This window comes from Megascapheus bottae, unplaced genomic scaffold (assembly GCF_031878675.1).
Source record: "Megascapheus bottae isolate mThoBot1 unplaced genomic scaffold, mThoBot2.hap1 H_3, whole genome shotgun sequence".
NCBI lineage: Eukaryota > Metazoa > Chordata > Mammalia > Rodentia > Geomyidae > Megascapheus > Megascapheus bottae.
In genome coordinates, this window is record NW_028327860.1 from 728,120 (window position 1) to 749,086 (window position 20,967).

Genomic DNA, 20,967 nt, shown 5'->3' on the forward strand with positions numbered 1-20,967 from the left:
AAGAACCCTGAGCACCTGACTGTAATCCCAGCCCCTGGGGAGGCAGAGACAGAGTCACAAGTCTGAGACCCGCCTGGACTCATGGGAAGATCTTATCTCAAAAGAACCATAATAAAGTGAAAAGGATCCCTCCAGATCCTGAAGTAAAGATAAGGAGCCCCTGCCGGATCCTCCCGTCTAAATTCCTGTTCTAATGTGCTGCACCTATGACTCTGATGATGCTGTCTCAGGAGCCAGCTCAGTGCTAGGCCAACAAGGCCAACAGACCTACAGAGGACTTCAACCCAGATGGCTTCTGAAACAATGAAGTCATGGCCAGCCGACAACCTGGGCGAGGCAAGGGCCGTGGGGCAGGAAGTGAGGCCCACAGAACCCACCGGGCAGGCTGGACTGCACAGAGGGGACGCCAGGAAGGGGAGGGGCCCCACTGGACCCATGTCATCACTGCAGGCCGTGGCGGGTCCAAACCTGAAGGAGCGAGGAAGGCACCCCAGACTCGGACCAGGCCGGAGGCCATCCTGACAAGACAAGACACTAGAAGAACTCTGCAGTAGCAGCCAAGGGACCAGGAACAGTACCCAGATCAGCCTGGGTGCTGTGTGAGAAAGGCTGAGGCCGGAGCCAGGGCGTGGCTGTGGCTGTTTACAAACAGATGATCAAGACACATTGGGGAGGAGACGGGAAAGGAGAGGGAAAGAAAGAGAAGAGCCGGGGGCCGAGAGTGTGTGCAAGGGGGAAACCACACCGTGACCATGGACGTGGGAGGAAAAGGGAGAGCCAAGGACATGGACTCTGTGCCTAGATTCCCAAAGAAAGTGAGGAGACAGGAGTGTGTATGAAACCTTGAGTGTATGTGACCTTAAAGGGCATGTAAGGAATAAAACAGCTCAAACCCAATTTTAACATGCTCTAGAATGGGCTGCTTCCAGGAACATAATTGCTCCTGGGTTTACATCCCACTAAATGTGCTTTCCAGTGTGTGGGAGATGGACTAGGGGCTGTGCCGAGCACTGGGGACTGTGTCGGTCATCCCTCTGGGATCTGTCTCCTCACCCCTGACTCAGCCCTGTCTGTTCAGATCTGGAATTCTGCTAGTTCTTGTGCATCCTGAGAAGTCCTTTGATTGAAAGGTTAACTCCTGAGATCTTCTGCGAGGCAAAGGAGGTGATGGCAGGTTCCCACACAGTGGAATGTGGAAATCACCGGGAACCTGAATATATGTATTGTTATTTCTTTTATTAGGTCACCACTGCTCTGCTGGAGGAAGTAGTTTCTTAGAATTTACAATAAGACTAAGAAGTTAAATACAAGGAATGGGCTATGTTCCACAGAAAAATGTGGTTTCTAGTTACCCATTGTGCTAAGCAGAGAAGTACACAGTAAGAGTCCATTGTCTATTGGTATATACTGCATGGGAGAGAATGCCACATTATCTAAATAATGGGGAAAGTTACACTTATTTCAGGAAATATTCATCAAATCCTTGTATATGTGTCAGAGTTTGGATGAGGTGCTTCAGAAGTAAGTACAGGAAGGAAAAATTGGGTTCTGGTCCATACAGTCTACAGTATAAAGTCTGAGCTCAGAGGTAGTGTACCAGCCTTACTTAGCAAGCATGAGGCCCCAAGTTCAAATATCAGTACAAAACAAACAAATAAACAAACTGGGCACAGATGACTCACTCCAGTAATCCTAGCTACGCAGGAAGCTGCGATCTAAGGATCTCAATTCAAAGTCAGCCAGAGCAGAAAAGTCTGTGGTGAGACCCTTAGCAAACAGCCAGAAATGGAGCTATGACTCAAGGGACAGAGCACCATACTTGATTGAGCAAAACAGCTAGGGGACGGCGCCCAGGCCCTGAGTTCAAGCCCAAGTACCAGCTCAACAACCAAAGTGCAAATTCCCTTCAGCAGTGCAGATGCAGGTCTTCTAATTAGTACTGAACTCATCTGCAGAGCAAATTCCTTGTCCTGTTACTTCTAACTAGCTGTCCGTGCCCACCTGGTCTCCGCAGTCATCCCTGGGGCAGCGGGCACAAGTGGGGCAGGTCCCACACTGCCTCCCGGCTGCTCAGCCCAAACTGGTGACACAACAGCAGGCTGTGCTCAGTTCTAATGGGTGCAGGGCATTAAATGCCAGAGGGCCCACAGAGCCTACTGCTCTGGGGATCTGGGGGCAGGGGTCCCCTCCAGGCTGATTGGGCCAACCAGAGGACTGCAGAGGAGATGAAGTGGTGAAGTCTTTATCACCAAAAATGGAGGTGGTGGGCTCAGTAGATTTACCCCTTTTCCCCAGATCTCCAAGGAGGAGCCACTGCGAAACATGCCGTAGCCATGCATAGCCCACGGAGAAGAGCCCAGGGACTGACAACTAGGCCACTTCCTCCAGACCTGCATGGCCACCCACTTAAAAGGCCCTGACTGTCTGTTACCCAGGTGAAGGCGGCTGGCCCAGCAGCACAGTCCCTACACCGGTCTTCACGTGGAGGGCCATGACACTTGCCAAATGCCAGCTCTTGACTTTCCATGATTCTTTTTTTTCAGTACCAGAGAGGATGTGAACCCAGGGCCTAGACCTTACAGACTAGCACCATACAACAAGCCTGTCTCCAGAGATTTTAGATTTTGATTTTAGCCCTTTAGGCTTTGGCTTTATTTTTTTAAAACAAATGTTTTAAATGACCATTTTATCTCAGTATGTGCGTCACAGGCTCTTTTGCCCTATCTATCTTCTCTGTTCCTTTATTTTTTACTCTCCATTCTTCTCCATTTATTTTTTTAAATAGTGCCACAAGTCTGTACATTTAAATCCAGACTACATGACATTTCCTTCGCATTTAATTGCTTCCATACAATTTATATCCGCCAGTCACGCTAGACCCCGGAGCACTGAACACGCTCTCTACAAAGCCACTCTTGTCCTGAACAACCCCCATAATCAAAGCTCAGGAATTATGGGGAGGGCCCAGCCCGCTGACCCGGGAAGCAAGCAGGTTTCCAAGTTCACGCCAAGCAGTTCTAGGCCAAAAGCTCACCCAGCCAGCCACAGGGATGGGCAGTAGCAATGGGGCCATCTTGGCACCCCCCACCTCCAGCATGTCGCCAGCCACACAGACATGGTGCCAGAACCACAAAACGCCACTTAGGGACGCCAGCTTCACTCTGTTTCAAAACGTTCTCATGGGGACAACAAAGGCTGCTCTTTAAGATTTGTTTACAAGAATGGGCCATTCTTCCTCATGCTCTCAAGTTACCCCTTCTCTCTACTGCCCTGCATACAGCCCAAGTAATATTTCTGGTCCTGTCCCCTAGCCAAGGACACCTGAAATATCTAAAGGCCTTTGCAGACGTGATTCCATTAGACACAATTCAGCACCCACATATGGTGTCTTCCCCCTACCCCCCCCCCCCCGCCCTCAGCTCCTGGTAGTGACAAGCTTCCCAGGCTCTCTCTACCATGGCCATTTATCGAAAGAACTGGGCCTGTGTTCCCAAACAGGCCTGTCCTCTGCAATGTACGATGGTCTCTCTTCCAGGACCAATAAGCTTTAAAAAATGAACTGTAGGGGCCAGGAGTTTGGCCTAGTGGTAGAGTGCTTGCCTAGCATGCACGAAGACCCGGATTCAATTCCTCGGTACCACATACATAGAAAAAAACCGGAAGTGGTGCTGAGGCTCAAGTGGTAGAGCTTTAGCCTTGAGAAAGTCCAAGAACAGTGCTCAGGCCCTGAGCTCAAGCCCAGGACTGGCAAAAAAAAAAAAAAAAAAAAAAAACTGTAATTTCATCATTCTTTTCAGAGTTGTTAATCACATCGAACAGTATGGGCTCACAGGGCTAAGGGGACATCTCCACACCAACTCTGGTCCAAGGATGAAGATTACATCCTGAATAAACTGCTCAGCCATCCCACTCTAGGCTTGAGAAGCCCACAGGTGAAAACCTTCACCTTACATCCCGTAAGTCGCCTGTCTTCTAAGTCTGAGGCCCAGGCTCAAAATGAGCACTCTCTAAGCTGTCAGCACAACGCCATTTGTGTCTTGCTTTGTTTCATTTTGTTTTGTGACAGGGTCTCACTATTGTAGCTCAGGCTGGCATGGAACTCACATTCTTCCTCATTCTCAGCCCCCCAAGTGCTAGGATTCAAGGCATACCACCCCACTCCCAGATTTCTAGTTTTTCACTTGCTATAAAGATATACTCTTTACTCTCATAGTTATACTGAAATAATACTGAGACCTCCTTTTTCAGTAGCAGTAGATATCGTTTATTACAATGTGTCTTCTTTATCTTATTCCACAGAACATCTTTTCTGCCTCCTCTTCAACAGATGTTAGTGTCCCTGTGCTGCTTCACAGTGCACTTGCTGTAAGTGGTGGCAAGTGAAGAAGGAATGGCTCACACTGCGCTGACACTTTCTTTCTGTAGCTCCCAGAAACAGGTACGTGTCACTGACGAAGACACGGCCAAACACAAGACCTTCCCAGACCTCTCTATACCTGGAAAGCATTTGCCTGATCAGACTGGAACCCTGGGTTTAACCCAGGACCAGGGAAGACAAAACCAATACTAGCAAACAGCCGCCACCTTGCTCAGAGGTCAGGCCTCAGTCCTCACACTCACACATGAGGAACGGTGGCTATGCCAACATGTGTGTAATGGAGAAATATGGGTCCTTTTCATGTTGTCAACCAATTAGCCAGGACTGGCCAGTTACTGGGAGAAAGGAATGTACAGTGGCAAAACCTGACTCATTTCACTATGCTAATAATTTTTTTTAAAAAAGACTATGCTTTTCTACTCACATGCTGAAGCCTTAGACAAAAGGCAATAATCTAAGATCTAAGTTTTAAGATCATTTAATTCTTTGTATCTTCCTTCCTTCCTTCCTTTCTTTCTTGTCAGTCCTGAGGCTTGAACTCAGGGCCTAGACACTGTCCTTTCTCAAGAATAGCACTCTACCACTTGAACCACAGCACCACTTGCAGCTTTTTCTATGTATGTGGTACTGAGGAATCGAACCCAGGGTTTCGTGCATGCTAGGCAAGCACTCTATCACTAAGCCACACTCCTGGCCCCTTAAAAATCATTTCTCTAGTGGTGACACTCCCAGCTTTCCTTAAGGCCTAAGTGTTCAATATGTAAAAATCACTGACTACCCAATAGTTAATAAAATGTAAGCAACACACACACACACACACACAGGCTCCACAGAGGCCTGGACCTTCCCAACAACTCAACAGAGCCCCCAGCCAAGACTCCACACTCAAGACTGATGACTAACCTTCCTACAGGACGGGAGGAAAGACATGAAACCATACTTGGTAACAAGTTAGCCTTTAAGTAGCTGATCCTTTCTTCAGGTTTCCCTTCCTTTCCTTTAAGTTTCTCTGCTGAAAAAATGTGGGTGGGCTTTATGTTACAATGCACACACAGCTAAATGAGCCTTAGACTGTACTGAAGGTCTGTATTTGCCAAGCTCTGTGTGCACATGCTGATATTTCACAGGGTACACAAGCACACATCCAAGGGAAATGGGGGCACTGCAATGCAGAAACCATGTCCAGAAAGCCTCAGTGCTGTCCTGAGGAGCCCTCAAGTTTACTACTCCTTTTATGAGCCTTAATCTTTCCTGTTAAATGCACATGTCTGTACAAACCCCAAACCTGTAACAAGGCCCCCAGGGGTTCCTAAATTAACCAAACTCCATCAAGGGAACAGCTCTTTCACCACAACACAGATATGAACTACGAAATGTCTCCAAGCACAAGCCAGCTTGACAGGATCAAATGCGGCCTAGAGAATTTACCTTCACCTGCCTTAATTGCATCATCCGTGAGTTCTGGCAAACCAAAACACAAAGATAGGAAAGATAAACGTTCCTCTGAACCGACACTTTACATAATATCCAGAGTTACATAATTTTAACTGATATGCCCCAAGCATACTCTGCTATTCCCACGGCTCTAAGTTCGTAGGACACATCCCACATGCTGCAAGCCACAGTTTATATTTTATATTTGTACCCAAATCTCATCACTCATAATGGAATTCTCCATCTCCTGACTGAGCTGAGCTCAGTGTTACCAAACACTGAACTCATCGGGCCAGTCCATGCCCCATGGATTCACGCTGCTCCACCGTGCACATTTCCAAAGTGGACAGCTGAATCCCCACAAAGGCCCCTACCTCTGCCCACGCCCCAGGAAAGGAGCGACAGGGACAGATGGAAAAATGAGAAGATGTGTGACCAAACAGGCAGGTGGTAGAGAGCAGAGAGATGGTGGTCACGGCAAGGCCCTTTGGCTAAGAGAGCTTGGACCACGCCAGCTCCAGGTTCCAGCCCGTGCTGGTCGTGAGCTCTGCTCTGCCGCGAGCTGCTCTTCACCCTGGGGCCATCCATCCCAGCTGGCTGCAGGTCCAGCCAAGCTGGTCCCTCCATCTTCCCGGCTGTGTCACACACTTGTCTGCAGGGACAGGCAGACAGACACAGGCAAGCTAGTTGGATAATAATAAACTAGAAGGGGGTCTTTGTGCAGAGGCCATTTCTAGATAAGATAGTAATTGTGGTTCCCTCAACAGGGGATCCAGAGATCAGGACTTTGTATATCTCACTTTCCTCCCTCTATTCATGTTTTAACAGATAACCTAAGAGGGGAAGGCAGAAGTAATTTAAATGTTAATGAGTAGGGACCCAGAGTTCAAGCCCCAGTACTAGAAAAAAAAAATAAAAATGTACCCTCTTAGCACCAGAAAGTCCAGTCTGATGGATGCTCACATGATTGCCCAAGCTGCCAGGATCTGCTGCCCCTCTAGGACAGAAGGCACAGTGCATGGCCTTCTGTTTCCCGGCAGAGGTAAGGCTCGGGAAAGGTGACCTTGAGTTACCCGGGAACCACTTCCCCTGAGGAAACAGTACAGGGGGGTATGGGCAGGCATCGTCTGAGAAGAGACCTGGGTAAGAGGAGGGTTGGAAGGGAACCCTGCTCCCAGGGCAGCTGCCTCCACCACTCCTAACCAAAGCCAGGTCCTCACCCTCCCCCGCCTCACCTTCCTACACAAAATAACGCTTTAAACCACACACACACACACAGCCCACCAAAGGCCTGTCCATTCTAAAATCATGTGATTTCTGATCCCTACAACAGAGCCGAGAACCAGGATTTGCCTGTGAATCCCATATCAGAGATGATGGAGCCAATAAATCAATTGATCTCAAGAAAAATTAAGTCAGGGTCAAAGACCACTTGCCTTTTGGGGCTCTGTACCAAAGTGTGATGTGTAACACTGGCTTTACCTGAACTTTAAACAGCACTAAAAGACACCAGTCACCCTGGCCTGATTTCTGCCAGCCCCTTCTCCCCACCACCCAGGGTAGCCCCGGCTGCCAGCTGGTGCTACCATGTCATGCAGCGCCACCTCTGCGTGGGCTGGGAATGGCCAGGAATGGGCAGCCAGGGCCAGCAGTCACAATCCTAGCCCAAGGCTGGCTGCCTGTTCCTCTCAGTCACCGCCCTAGGCCATTCTAGTCACTCAGAATGCATGTGCAGGAGGAAGTTATTTTGTAGTCCTTCTTTATCTACTTTGAGCATATACCATATAAGTGTGTGTATGCATCTGTACCCAGTTGAATAAATACCTGACGCCAAAAAAGACCTCCTTAGGCACTTATCACTAAGTCCACTTGGATAAAAACCATGATAAAATATGAAAAATGGGGGGGTGGCAGGAGTTTGGCCTGAGTTTGGGCAGGAGTTTAGTGGTAGAGTGCTTGCCTAGCATGCACAAAGACCGGGGTGCAATTTCTCAGTACCACATACACAGAAAAAAGCCGGAAGTGGTGCTGAGGCTCAAGTGGTAGAGCTCTAGCCTTGAGAAAGCCCAAGGACAGTGCTCAGGCCCTGAGTTCAAGGCCCAGGACTGGCATACTGGCACATATATGTGTGTGTGTGTGTATATATATATATATATATGAAAATGACAATTACCTAGTTAAGTGACCTTCATATGCAATACTAGCAATTTTCAACCCGAATATACTATAGAAATGAACCATCCTTTGGAACAAAGACATTCATACTTAAAAAAATGCCCCCATTTTATAACATCACATACTTGACTTACACCAGCCATTTAGAAATCAAAGCAGTAGGCCTGTGAGTATGTGGTCACGCAGAGATCGGTAGCACAAAGACCAGCTCACCAACTCCAGAAACAACAAAAGACCCAGCTCTCCACACAAGACAGCTCCCGGATGGACAGGAAAAAGGGCTCTGTCACCAGCATGAGTCAAAGACTTGGCTGGAGCCAGCGACACCCGACTGGGTGTTCCATCTCATGGTGTTCCATCTCAGGGTTCATCCCTCACTGGTGGTCAGACCTCAGACAACACATACCACCCACCATGCAAGCATCAGACCTGGTGCCAAAGAGGAGCGTGACCTACTTTTCCAATCCCAATCTGTCTTGGCTCTCTGAACATAACTCCACCAGAGGACAGGGGCACTCAAAGGAGCTCTGAGTTCTTGGGGGTTGACAGCGAGTGCCGCCAGAGAGTAGCACACTACCCCTCCTTGGGCAGCCTGGCCTCCAGGGTTCCCTTCCCAGCTCCAGCCTGGCTCCCCGGAGGAACGCAAGGATCTTAGGATACACAGCCCTAACAACCACACCCTGTGTCTGAGACCGCCTTTACCTAAAGGACCTCGCTGAATTCTCACCTTCAGTAAAAGTCATTTCATCAAAGGGACCACCAGCGAGGGGAAGATGGGGAGAGGCCGGCGCCCGACGTCTCCGTACTTTAACAGTCCAGTTTCCTCAGGGAGGTCGGTGGGGTGTACGGCCCGCAGCCCACAGGCCGGGGCGTGGCGGTGTGGGCCAGGGCCGGGAGCCAGGTCGTCCGGTCATAGCAGCCCCCATGTCACCTGGCTGGGGACCCCCGCTGGGCAGGGAGGAGACTCTCCCCTTCCCCTCTCCACCTCTCCTCTGATCCGCACATCACAGGACAACCCGGGCCCTGCTGACGCCCTGCAGGGCGGAGGAGAGGCCGGACCCACGCAGGGCAGGCGCCACCTGTTCCCCAGGAATCTCCCCAACCGTGGCCTCTTCCCGCGTGGGGTTCCCCAGGTCCTGAACCTCTCAGAACTCCCAGGCCCGCGGGCGCACCCCGCTGGCCTCTCCCCAAGCTGCAGTCCTGCCCGGCGCCCCCCCCCAGGCAGCGCCCGCGCACTCACTTGAGGAAGTAGCGCTGGCCCGCGGCCGTGAAGGTCATCTCCCAGCCCGGCGGCAGCGGCTCCTCGGGCAGGTCCGCCACGTCGTAGGAGCGCTGGCGGAGGTGGGCGTGCGGCGCCGCGGCCCCCGCCGCGGCCCCCGCCACGGCCCCCGCCGGCCCCGCCACCGCGCCGGGCGGCAGCGAGGCGGGCGACGAGTGCGAGCGCACGTGCTGCGCGCCGGCGGGCCGCGGGCCGGGGAGCGCGGGGAGCGCGGGGAGCGGGGCCGCGTGCGGGGCGCCGCCGCCGCCCGACGAGTCGGTGCTGGACTGGCGCGAGTGCGCGCCCGAGTCCGGCTCCCTGAAGAAGGACTCGGGCAGGATCTTCTTCCGCCACGAGCTGGGCCGCGGGTTCATGACGGCGTTGAACAGGGCCTCCAGGTCCGTGTCCAGGTCCTGCGTGACGTGGATCACCTGCTGCCCCGGCGGGGGCGCCGAGGACGGGTTCATGTCTGTGAGGAGGGGGCGTCGGTGAGCCGGGGCGGGGGGGCAGAGGGGGTCGGAGGGGGGCGGGGGGGGCGGGGACCCGGCCGAGGGGCGCACGAGGGGGGGGATGGAGGGGGTACCCGGCCGAGGGGCGCACGGGGGGGGGTATGGAAGGAGGACCCGGCCGAGGGGCGCACGAGGGGGGAATGGAGGGAGGACCCGGCCGAGGGGCTCACGAGGGGGGGATGGAGGGAGGACCCGGCCGAGGGGCGCACGAGGGGGGGATGGAGGGAGGACCCGGCCGAGGGGCGCACGGGGGGGGGTATGGAGGGAGGACCCGGCCGAGGGGCGCACGGCGGGGGGTATGGAGGGAGGACCCGGCCGAGGGGCGCACGAGGGGGGGGATGGAGGGGGTACCCGGCCGAGGGGCGCACGAGGGGGGGATGGAGGGAGGACCCGGTCGAGGGGTGCACGGGGGGGGGAGAAGAGGATGAGGACCCGGCCGAGGGGCGCACGGGGGGGGAGAAGAGGATGAGGACCCGGCCGAGGGGCGCACGGGGGGGGGGAGAAGAGGATGAGGACCCGGTCGAGGGGCGCACGGGGGGGGAGAAGAGGATGAGGACCCGGCCGAGGGGCGCACGGGGGGGGAGAAGAGGATGAGGACCCGGCCGAGGGGCGCACGGGGGGGGGGAGAAGAGGATGAGGACCCGGCCGAGGGGCGCACGGGGGGGGGGAGAAGAGGATGAGGACCCGGCCGAGGGGCGCACGGGGGGGGGGGAGAAGAGGATGAGGACCCGGCCGAGGGGCGCACGGGGGGGGGGGGGAGAAGAGGATGAGGACCCGGCCGAGGGGCGCACGGGGGGGGGAGAAGAGGATGAGGACCCGGCCGAGGGGCGCACGGGGGGGAGAAGAGGATGAGGACCCGGCCGAGGGGCGCAGGGGGGGGGGGAGAAGAGGATGAGGACCCGGTCGAAGGGCGCACGGGGGGGAGAAGAGGGTGGGGACCCGGCCGAGGGGGGAAGAAGAGGGTGGGGACCCGGCCGAGGGGCGCACGAGGGGGGGATGGAGGGAGGACCCGGTCAAGGGGCGCACGGGGGGGAGAAGAGGATGGGGACCCGGTCGAGGGGCGCACGGGGGGGAGAAGAGGGTGGGGACCCGGTCGAGGGGCGCACGGGGGGGGGAGAAGAGGGTGGGGACCCGGTCGAGGGGCGCACGGGGGGGAGAAGAGGGTGGGGACCCGGTCGAGGGGCGCACGGGGGGGAGAAGAGGGGGAGAAGAGGGGGGGACCCGGCCGAGGGGCGCACAGGGGGGGGTTGGAGGGAGGACCCGGCCGAGGGGCGCAGAGGGGGGGGATGGAGGGAGGACCCGGCCGAGGGGCGCACGAGGACCGGCAGAGGACGGGGGGGACGAGTGAGGGCCGGAGGGGGGGAAGAGAGGGGAAGGAAGGGTAGGGGACAGCGGGGCGGGCGGGCGGACGGACGGGCGGGCGGACGGGACCCCTCCAGCCGAGGTGGACGGACGGACGGGCGGGCGGGCGGACGGGAACCCCCCAGCCGAGGTGGACGGGCGGGACCCCCCCCAGCCGAGGTGGACGGGCGGGACCCCCCCCAGCCGAGGTGGACGGGCGGGACCCCCCCCAGCCGAGGTGGACGGGCGGGACCCCCCCCAGCCGAGGTGGACGGGCGGGACCCCCCCCAGCCGAGGTGGACGGGCGGGACCCCCCCAGCCGAGGTGGACGGGCGGGACCCCCCCCAGCCGAGGTGGACGGGCGGGACCCCCCCCAGCCGAGGTGGACGGGACCCCCCCCAGCCGAGGTGGACGGGACCCCCCCAGCCGAGGTGGACGGGACCCCCCCAGCCGAGGTGGACGGGCGGGACCCCCCCCAGCCGAGGTGGACGGGCGGGACCCCCCCCAGCCGAGGTGGACGGGCGGGACCCCCCCCCAGCCGAGGTGGACGGGCGGGACCCCCCCCCAGCCGAGGTGGACGGGCGGGACCCCCCCCCAGCCGAGGTGGACGGGACCCCCCCCCAGCCGAGGTGGACGGACGGGACCCCCCCAGCCGAGGTGGACGGGCGGGACCCCCCCCCAGCCGAGGTGGACGGGCGGGACCCCCCCCCAGCCGAGGTGGACGGGACCCCCCCAGCCGAGGTGGACGGACGGGACCCCCCCAGCCGAGGTGGACGGGCGGGACCCCCCCCCAGCCGAGGTGGACGGGACCCCCCCAGCCGAGGTGGACGGACGGGACCCCCCCAGCCGAGGTGGACGGGCGGGACCCCCCCCCAGCCGAGGTGGACGGGCGGGACCCCCCCCCAGCCGAGGTGGACGGGCGGGACCCCCCCCAGCCGAGGTGGACGGGCGGGACCCCCCCCAGCCGAGGTGGACGGGCGGGACCCCCCCCAGCCGAGGTGGACGGGCGGGACCGACCTTTCCCGGACCCCAGCGCCGGCCCGGCCGCGGACCCCCGGCCCCTGAGTCCCGGGTCCGGGGCGGCGGTGACCTCGGGAATGACGAAACTTTCTAGAAGGAGGTGCGGAGGAAGCGCGGGGAGGGTGGGGAGGCGAGGGGGGGAGGCGAGGGGCGCCGCCGGGACGAGGCCCGCGCCCGCCAACGGGAGTCGGAGGGGTCCGGCGGCGCGGCGGCCGCTACCTGAGGAGCCGGCGGGCCTGCAGGCGGCGGGGGGCGTCCTGAGGAGGCGGATTCCGAGCGGACGCGGAGCCTGGCAGCCGAGGGCGTCGGCGCTCACATCCCCCGGGCCGGCGCGCGGCGAGCCGGGTAGAGGGCCGGCGGGCGGCGGCGGTGGTGGTGGTGGTGGCGGCGGCTCCGGCTCCCGGACGGTCCCACAAACAAAGTTGGAGCGACGCCCCCGGGGCGGGGGCGGGGCCTGGCGGGGGCGGGGCCGCGGCAGAGGGCGGGGCCTGACGGGGCGGGGCCGCGGTGGGAGGGCGGGGCCTGGCGGGGCGGGGCCTCGAGGGGCGGGGCCTGTGGGGAGGCGCCGCCCAGGACGGCCCGCCAGAGGATGGATTATGCAGAGAGAGGCGCGCGAGCCCGCCCTTCTCTTCTCCCCCGGCTTTGCGGGGCGGGGGGCGGCACTCCGCGGGACCCCGCCCCGCCCCGCCCCGCCCCGCCCGGCCTCCCCCGCCGAGCCCGAGTCGCATTCCTCAGCGTTGACCGCGGACTTGGGGCAGGATCAAAGGGAAAGTGTTCCGCGAGGGCCGCGCGCACCGAAACCCGGTCCTCGGGAGAGGGGGGAGGGGGAGGGGGAGGGGCCTGTCCGCCGGCGGCCGCGCCCCCCGCGCCCCCCGCGCCCCCGCGCCCCGCCCGCATGGCCCCTGCCCGCCGCCAGGCGCCGAGACCATATTTGGCCCGGCGCGGAGGCGTCTGGGCGGCCAGGCTCCCCGTCGGGTGCCGAGGCTCCCACTGCGCCCCAAAAGTGGCTCAGAGGTGGAGGTGGGCGCCGCCGCAGCCGGCCGTGACCTGCCCGCCCGAGGGAAACGGGAGGGCCCGGGCGGGGGCGAGGCCCGGCTGGACGGGGGTCCCGGGGCGGGGGCGGGGGCGAGGCCCGGCTGGCGTGGGCTCCATGGCGGGCGCAGGGGGGCCATGGGACCCGCCGGGCCGGAGGGGTCGGGGGTGGGGGGAGGAGGGAGGGCGGATGGGGGAAGAGGAAGAGGGAAGGGTGGATGGGGGTGGACCTGGCGGCTGCTCCAAAGACTCTTGGCTCCACACCAGAACGAGGCCCCGCCCCTTCCCCCCCTCCCCGGTCGTGCTCCCCGGCCGTACTCCCCGCCCCCCCCCGCCCCCCGGCCGTGCTCCCTGGGCTTCCCTGGCCGTGTTCCCCGGGCCTCTGCTCTCCCCCCGCCCCGGCGGTGCTCCCCGGCCCCCGCTCTCCCCGGCCTCCCCGGCCCTCCCTCCCCGGCTCCCCCCTCGACCCCTCCCCCCTCGACCCCTCCCCCGCCCCTCATGGAACGCCACTCGCTGTCCCGCCTTGTCCTTTCTTTTCTGGGGGTGCCATCCACATCCGCCCCGTCCTTCCACAGCCCCCCGCGGACCCCGGACGCCGTCCTGGGGGTGGCCGGGAGGAGATGACCAGGAAGAGACGACCAGGGAAGAAGAGGTGACCAGGGAAGAGATGGGCTGGGAAGAAGAGATGGCCAGGGAAGAAGAGATGACCAGGAAGAGATGACCATGGAAGAAGAGATGACTTGGAAGAAATGACCAGAAAGAAGAGGTGACCAGGAAGAAGAGGTGACCAGGAAGAAGAGATGACCAGGAAGAAATGACCAGGAAGAAGAGGTGACCAGGAAGAAGAGATGACCAGGGAAGAAGAGATGACCAGGAAGAGATGACCAGGGAAGAAGAGATGACCAGGGAAGAAGAGATGACCAGGAAGAGATGACCATGGAAGAAGAGATGACCAGGAAGAAGAGATGACCATGGAAGAAGAGGTGACCAGGAAGAAGAGATGACCAGGGAAGAAGAGGTGACCAGGAAGAAGAGATGACCAGGAAGAAGAGATGACCAGGAAGAAGAGGTGACCAGGTAGAGATGACCATGGAAGAAGAGATGACCAGGAAGAAGAGGTGACCAGGAAGAGATGACCATGGAAGAAGAGATGACCAGGGAAGAAGAGATGACCAGGGAAGAAGAGGTGACCAGGAAGAAGAGATGACCAGGAAGAAGAGATGACCATGGAAGAAGAGGTGACCAGGAAGAAGAGATGACCAGGGAAGAAGAGATGACCAGGAAGAAGAGGTGACCAGGGAAGAAGAGATGACCAGGAAGAAGAGGTGACCAGGGAAGAAGAGATGACCATGGAAGAAGAGATGACCAGGAAGAGATGACCAGGAAGAAGAGATGACCAGGGAAGAAGAGATGACCAGGGAAGAAGAGATGACCAGGAAGAAGAGATGACCAGGAAGAGATGACCAGGGAAGAAGAGATGACCAGGGAAGAAGAGATGACCAGGGAAGAAGAGATGACCAGGGAAGAAGAGATGACCAGGAAGAAGAGGTGACCAGGGAAGAAGAGATGACCATGGAAGAAGAGATGACCAGGAAGAGATGACCAGGGAAGAAGAGATGACCAGGAAGAAGAGATGACCAGGGAAGAAGAGATGACCAGGAAGAGATGACCAGGGAAGAAGAGATGACCAGGGAAGAAGAGATGACCAGGAAGAAGAGATGACCAGGGAAGAAGAGGTGACCAGGAAGAAGAGATGACCAGGAAGAAGAGATGACCAGGGAAGAAGAGGTGACCAGGAAGAAGAGGTGACCAGGAAGAAGAGATGACCAGGAAGAAGAGATGACCATGGAAGAAGAGATGACCATGGAAGAAGAGATGACCAGGAAGAGATGACCAGGGAAGAAGAGATGACCATGGAAGAAGAGATGACCAGGAAGAGATGACCATGGAAGAAGAGATGACCAGGAAGAGATGACCAGGAAGAAGAGGTGACCAGGGAAGAGGTGGCCAGGGAAGAGATGACCAGGGAAGAAGAGATGACCAGGAAGAGATGACCAGGGAAGAGGTAACCAGGGAAGAAGAGATGACCAGGAAGAAGAGATGACCAGGAAGAAGAGATGACCAGGGAAGAAGAGATGACCAGGAAGAAGAGATGACCAGGGAAGAAGAGATGACCAGGAAGAAGAGGTGACCAGGGAAGAAGAGATGACCAGGAAGAAGAGGTGACCAGGGAAGAAGAGATGACCAGGAAGAAGAGGTGACCAGGGAAGAAGAGGTGACCATGGAAGAAGAGATGACCAGGAAGAGATGACCAGGAAGAAGAGATGACCAGGGAAGAAGAGATGACCAGGGAAGAAGGGATGACCAGGAAGAAGAGATGACCAGGGAAGAAGAGATGACCAGGAAGAGATGACCATGGAAGAAGAGATGACCAGGAAGAAGAGATGACCAGGAAGAAGAGATGACCAGGAAGAAGAGGTGACCAGGGAAGAAGAGATGACCAGGAAGAAGAGATGACCAGGGAAGAAGAGATGACCAGGAAGAAGAGATGACCAGGGAAGAAGAGATGACCAGGGAAGAAGAGATGACCAGGAAGAAGAGGTGACCAGGGAAGAAGAGATGACCAGGAAGAAGAGGTGACCAGGGAAGAAGAGATGACCATGGAAGAAGAGATGACCAGGAAGAGATGACCAGGAAGAAGAGGTGACCAGGGAAGAAGAGATGACCAGGAAGAAGAGATGACCAGGAAGAAGAGATGACCAGGAAGAGATGACCAGGGAAGAAGAGATGACCAGGGAAGAAGAGATGACCAGGAAGAAGAGATGACCAGGGAAGAAGAGGTGACCAGGGAAGAAGAGGTGACCAGGAAGAAGAGGTGACCAGGAAGAAGAGATGACCATGGAAGAAGAGATGACCATGGAAGAAGAGATGACCAGGAAGAGATGACCAGGAAGAAGAGGTGACCAGGGAAGAGATGACCAGGGAAGAGGTGGCCAGGGAAGAGATGACCAGGGAAGAAGAGATGACCAGGAAGAGATGACCAGGGAAGAGGTGACCAGGGAAGAAGAGATGACCAGGGAAGAAGAGATGACCAGGAAGAGGTGACAAGGGAAGAGATGGCCCGGAAGAGATGACCAGGAAAGAGAAGAGGTGACCAGGACAGCTGACTGCTGCTGAGGACAAGCAGGGCCGGCTGCCGGCTTCAACAGTGCACTTGGGCAATGACTCTTGTATGAGTTACTGTCCTGTATTATTTTCACAATTTCACTCTCTTTTTAAATTACTACAACAAAAACAGCATCTACTATTCATCCGTTGGAGAGGTAGGGAGCAGGAAGAAAATGCCTGCTTGTATCTAGTAATTTAATATGACCTATGAGAGGGGGGTGTGTGTGTGTGTGTGTGTGTGTGTGTGTGTGTGTGTGTGTCCTGAGGTTTGATCTCAGAGCCTGGGTGCAGTCCCCAGCTTCTTATAAAGCTGATGGCTCTACCACCTGAACCACGGCTCCACTTCCAGCTCTTTGGTGGTTGTAGAGGTAAAAGTACGGACTTTCCTGGCTTCAAACCAGTCTTCAGACCTCAGGCTCCTGAATAGCTAGGATGGTGGGCATGAGCCATGGCTGTGCAGCTCCTACAAGACGTCCGGTCGCTGAAACAGTGTTTATGAAGGGACTATAACTACCTGAAGATTTTTTGAGATGTCCTTGTAAAAAAATAAAACACAAAGAATTGTCCTTGTCCTTGTATTACCTAGATCTGTATAAATATGTCACATAATAAACATAATTACTCGGAAGCCCAGACTGTATGGTTAGTCATATTTTTAGTGTGACTAACTAGCACTGGGTAGGGGGAATTTCAAAGTACTTAGTGCTATCTAACCATTCGCCAAACACTTTAAGAGGCAGTATCTCTTGACTTCAAACTCCTAGGCCAGGCGTTCATCCTGTGAACAGAAATCAGCTTCAAGGTGAGCTTGGAAGGGTCTGCCCCTGCAAAGACCTTCACTGGGTGGTGATGTCATATGTCAGGCCTGGTTTCGCCAGCTATTCAAGCCACCTCTCTTCCTGCTGACCAGAGGCTCTGCATTGGTTCTGTATTGTCCAGACTCAAGTTTGGCTACTTTTCCTGCCTGGCAATGAAAGGTGGGTGCGCAGGCTGGGTTGTAGCTCCGTGGTAGAGTGCTTGCTGGCACAGCAGGCCTTGAGCTGGGTCCTGGCCCTACAGAACAAAGGAGGAAAGGTCAGTTGGTGCTTTGGAGCCAATGGGAAGAAAAGAAAGCTTACCAAGCCCAATCGGGATGGAGAGCAACTGTGATGCTCACATTTGACGTGAGAGCTGACACAGTGAGTTCATGCTCACAAAATGATTTAAATATTTCCCCTGAAATATAAATTTTGAGCAATTTTAGAGAAGATGGACTCATTTTCATACAATGTATGACCATAATAAACCCTAATCTGACCTTACGACTGAAGACATGATAATGAAAGGTTGTTAGTATTCCAACAGTGGTAAATAGCAAATACGTGTGTGTATGCTTTTACAGACTACAGTTGGGCACATATTAGATTTACACCTTGGTCTCACAGAGGGCAATTGGGGATGCGTGGGCTAGAGATTAGACTACTGGAAGTACTGTTACACCTGAGAAAACCGCGGTTTAGAGAAGTTTGTCCCTAGACCCTGGAGTCAGCCCAGAAAGAGAGCCAGGACTTGAGGGCTCCTAAGACTTCCTGAGTCTCTGCTCTCCTGCTGTCACAGAATCAGAATCTTAATGACTTCCTCCCCAGAGCAGACACACTACTGTCTTTCCCTGGAGAAGTTGTCATTTTTTTTTTCTTCCAAGGATTTACGGTATTCCACAGATACACTGACACTAGAGGCCATTCAGTGCTGAGGCGTCTCAAATGGAGGTTTGGTTGTCTCCTCCCTCTGGTTCAATAAATGAAAACTCCAGTGTGTGAGAGAGGCAATAAACCCAGAGTGTGGGAACACTCCTGTGCATTCAGAGGCTTTCTTTATGAGATGAGTCACCACCAATTAACACGAAATGGACAGTCCGTGAGCTTTTGTTTTTAAGCTAGTCGAAAACTGCTCTTTTAGAAGTCAAAATATGTTTTGCTATGGAGATGAGGTAAGTATCTGTAGTGATAGCGAGGCATGCTGGTAACCTGCTGTGAGGACCCCCGAGTCTGAGCCTACAGCAGGACTCCGTGGAACAGTGGTCTCCACTGCCTTCTACGAGCTACACAAGTTCAGGCCTGTGAGGGCACAAACCTGGTGACATGGTACAGGTCTACTGACTCATCACCGCCCATTGTTTGGGCAAAGATGTGCAACGGAAGAAATTCTGCTGGCCATTCTGTGCATTTCCTCTCCCCAGCCATCATTTCCTGTTCCACAGGAAGACGATTCTGAAGGAATTTGTTCACAGGATTAAGACATTTTGATTCAGAGAATGAGAAGATTCCTGAGCTTTCCTTCCTGCTTTATTTGAATTTTTTTTTTTTTTTACTGTTTTTGTGCTGTATGGTTTTTGTTGCTTGTTTGGGGTTGTGTGGGGTTTTTGCTGGGGGAGAGTGAGTCTCATTGTTTTTTAGGCTCGCTTCAAACTCTTGGGTCCCGAGGCCCTGCCTCAGCCTCCCGGGTGGCTGGGACTACAGAAGCGTGCCACTGCACCCTGGGGAAACTCTGTAGATGAGAACGCTGCCTGCCGGGCCTCGCCCGGCCCTGGTGTGCCGAGGCGTGAGGCCTCCCTCCAGATCATGGCTCCTGCTGGAAGAGGCTCTTCCTGGGAGACCGGGAGACCGGAGGCCCTAGCCACATCCACGCCACTCCCACACTTCCACACGTGCTGCACGAGGTTCTGGAGGCCCCACAGAAGTGCGCTGAGAGGCCTGTCTCCAGGCCAAGGCCAAGGCAGAACACCTTCCCCACCCAAAGCCATTCTCGGGGGGCCTGGGCAGCCTCCTGCTGATGTCTGTGTGCCCAGGCCCTGAGGGGGACTGAGAGCCACCCAGCAGGGGGCTGGCACCCACGGGCAGCCCTGCCTTCCAGCAGAGTCCCCGCGTTTACCTCTAGACTGGCTCTCACAACCAGGGGCTTTGTTTTTGAGTGAGAGGTAACTGGAAACCCACATAGAGGGGTTCTCCTGGCAGGGGACCCTCTCACAACTCCACCCCCCATGGAAGCCCTGCTCATTCCTGCACCAAGCTCCCCACCAGGCAGCAGCCGGGAGCCTGCTGGAAACAAGGGTGCTCTGTCTTCCCCAAGGCACTTCCATGTGAACTCAAGAGGACCTCACTTCAATCAGAAACGTCCATTCTTCTGAAAATGTCATTCTTTTGACTTACAGTTCTGTTGTTTAAAGGAGACAAACAAGGTTCCCATTATCTGAGCCCCTGGAAGGAGAAAGGCAAGAGAACACACAGGGCCCCAGGACAGCTTTGAACGTGAACTTGGTTCCAGGCTAAAGTATCCAGCCACTGAGAGGGGCCAGTGGCCACCTCTGTGTCCACAGCAGAGAGGGCAGAGGAGGGAGGTGGGAGACGGGAGGAGGGAGAAGGGCGGGTGCCATGGACTAGAATAAGCATGGTATGTAGGATCTGCCAGGACCATTCCAAGACAGCTGTGCAGGAGATATGGGTTGCATGTGAAGGGTAAAGTGGGGAAGGAGGAAGAACCAGAGCGGCGTGGCCTGGTGATGCTGCGGAGGGAAGGGGGGAGGGGGAGGAGACCCGGCTCTTCCTAACCTGCTGTATCCTCCCTCCTGGAATCTCTCTCACAAGACTCTGGATCCTGGAAATGCCCATCTTCCCCCGAGACCACCATGGCCACGGCAAGGGCGGGCTTGCAGAGTATTAGCCACGACCCCCCCACACCGCGCCCCGTCGGCACCATCTCAGTGATGTGGCAGGCCTCAGTGTCCCATGGTCCCCACCCACGTCTAGAGGTAGAGAGAGGTGGAAGGGCATGTTCATTCTTCACCACGTCGTCCCTCATGCTCGAAGTCTCACCAGCCTCTGTGGAGAGCACGTGACACTACCGCTGCCCCTGGAGCATGCAGGTCCGGGGTCACTGACTGGGTGGGGTCCCCCCCCAAGGCTGTGCAGCGCCCACTGCCGGACGCCCAGCACCCCTCAGGAGGCGCTCCCCTGTGGGAAGTGCCTCTCCTCACCTGGGCCTCAGTGGAGGAGCCGTGGCCCCAGGCCTCTGCTGCTGCCCCGCCCCCCGGCATCCTGGTTCACTCACCACGTCTGAGGGGCTTCCTTTTTCTCACAGCCTATGACAGCTGGCACTCCAGTCCAGACAGCACATGACACCCCACGGTGTTTCCACAGACACTTCAAACTCACTGCGTGCAAAATTAGTTCCCCATCCCACACTCACCCCAAAATTGCTTTTCCTCCACACACTCTGGGCCCAGGGCTTCGGCCAGGCAGCTTCCTTCCGAGCAGAGGAGCCCCTTGCCGCCACGCTGGCCGCCGGTCCCCCCTGCCCGTGACGGCGGCGCCCATCACTGCCACGATCCTGCCCTGGACGTCAGGCTGGCTGGGTGCCAGCAAGAACAAACCGTGCTTTTCGTCTTGACACAGGCAGGACATTCTCTGCATTCAAAGATGAACGTTCTGCAGACAACGCACATGTGAGAGACGTGGCCTTGGTGCGGCAAGCTCATGCGAGACCTCCCTCTGGCCACTGTCCGGGCTGTCCATCCTAGAGTCAGCTCTGTTGGTTACAGGGACAAACACACGGAAAGTGTTCACATTTGCTGAGGGTTCTTGAGTCTTACTATTCCCACCCCATCTCCACCCTAA

The 20,967-nt window shown here is 56.7% G+C and overlaps 1 protein-coding gene and 1 long non-coding RNA gene across 11 annotated transcripts in view; one reads left to right on the forward strand and one right to left on the reverse strand.

Annotated features, from left to right (window-relative positions):
• Window positions 1–12,523, reverse strand: part of LOC150038937 (WW domain-containing transcription regulator protein 1-like) — a 46,253-nt gene extending 33,730 nt beyond the window's left edge. For both annotated transcript variants that reach the window (XM_090328227.1, XM_090328226.1), the window contains exons 1-2: window positions 12,335–12,523; window positions 9,228–9,714 (exon numbers count right to left, since the gene is read on the reverse strand). In XM_090328227.1, coding sequence (XP_090184353.1) covers window positions 9,228–9,712 — 485 coding nt within the window. In that variant the 5' untranslated portion in view covers window positions 9,713–9,714; window positions 12,335–12,523. The remainder of the gene's footprint in view (window positions 1–9,227; window positions 9,715–12,334) is intronic.
• A 562-nt stretch (window positions 12,524–13,085) lies between these two features.
• LOC150038938 (uncharacterized) lies at window positions 13,086–16,530 on the forward strand. Of its 9 annotated transcripts, none has more exons than XR_016534592.1 (5): window positions 13,086–13,135; window positions 13,723–14,165; window positions 14,266–14,385; window positions 14,523–14,952; window positions 15,166–16,530. It is a non-coding gene; the product is annotated as an uncharacterized LOC150038938 (long non-coding RNA). The 9 variants fall into 9 exon arrangements; XR_016534596.1 differs by lacking the exon at window positions 13,086–13,135 and having other exon boundaries at window positions 13,625–14,165; window positions 15,166–15,850; window positions 15,953–16,530; XR_016534598.1 differs by lacking the exon at window positions 13,086–13,135 and having other exon boundaries at window positions 13,625–14,165; window positions 15,166–15,783; window positions 15,953–16,530.
• Window positions 16,531–20,967: the final 4,437 nt, after the last annotated feature.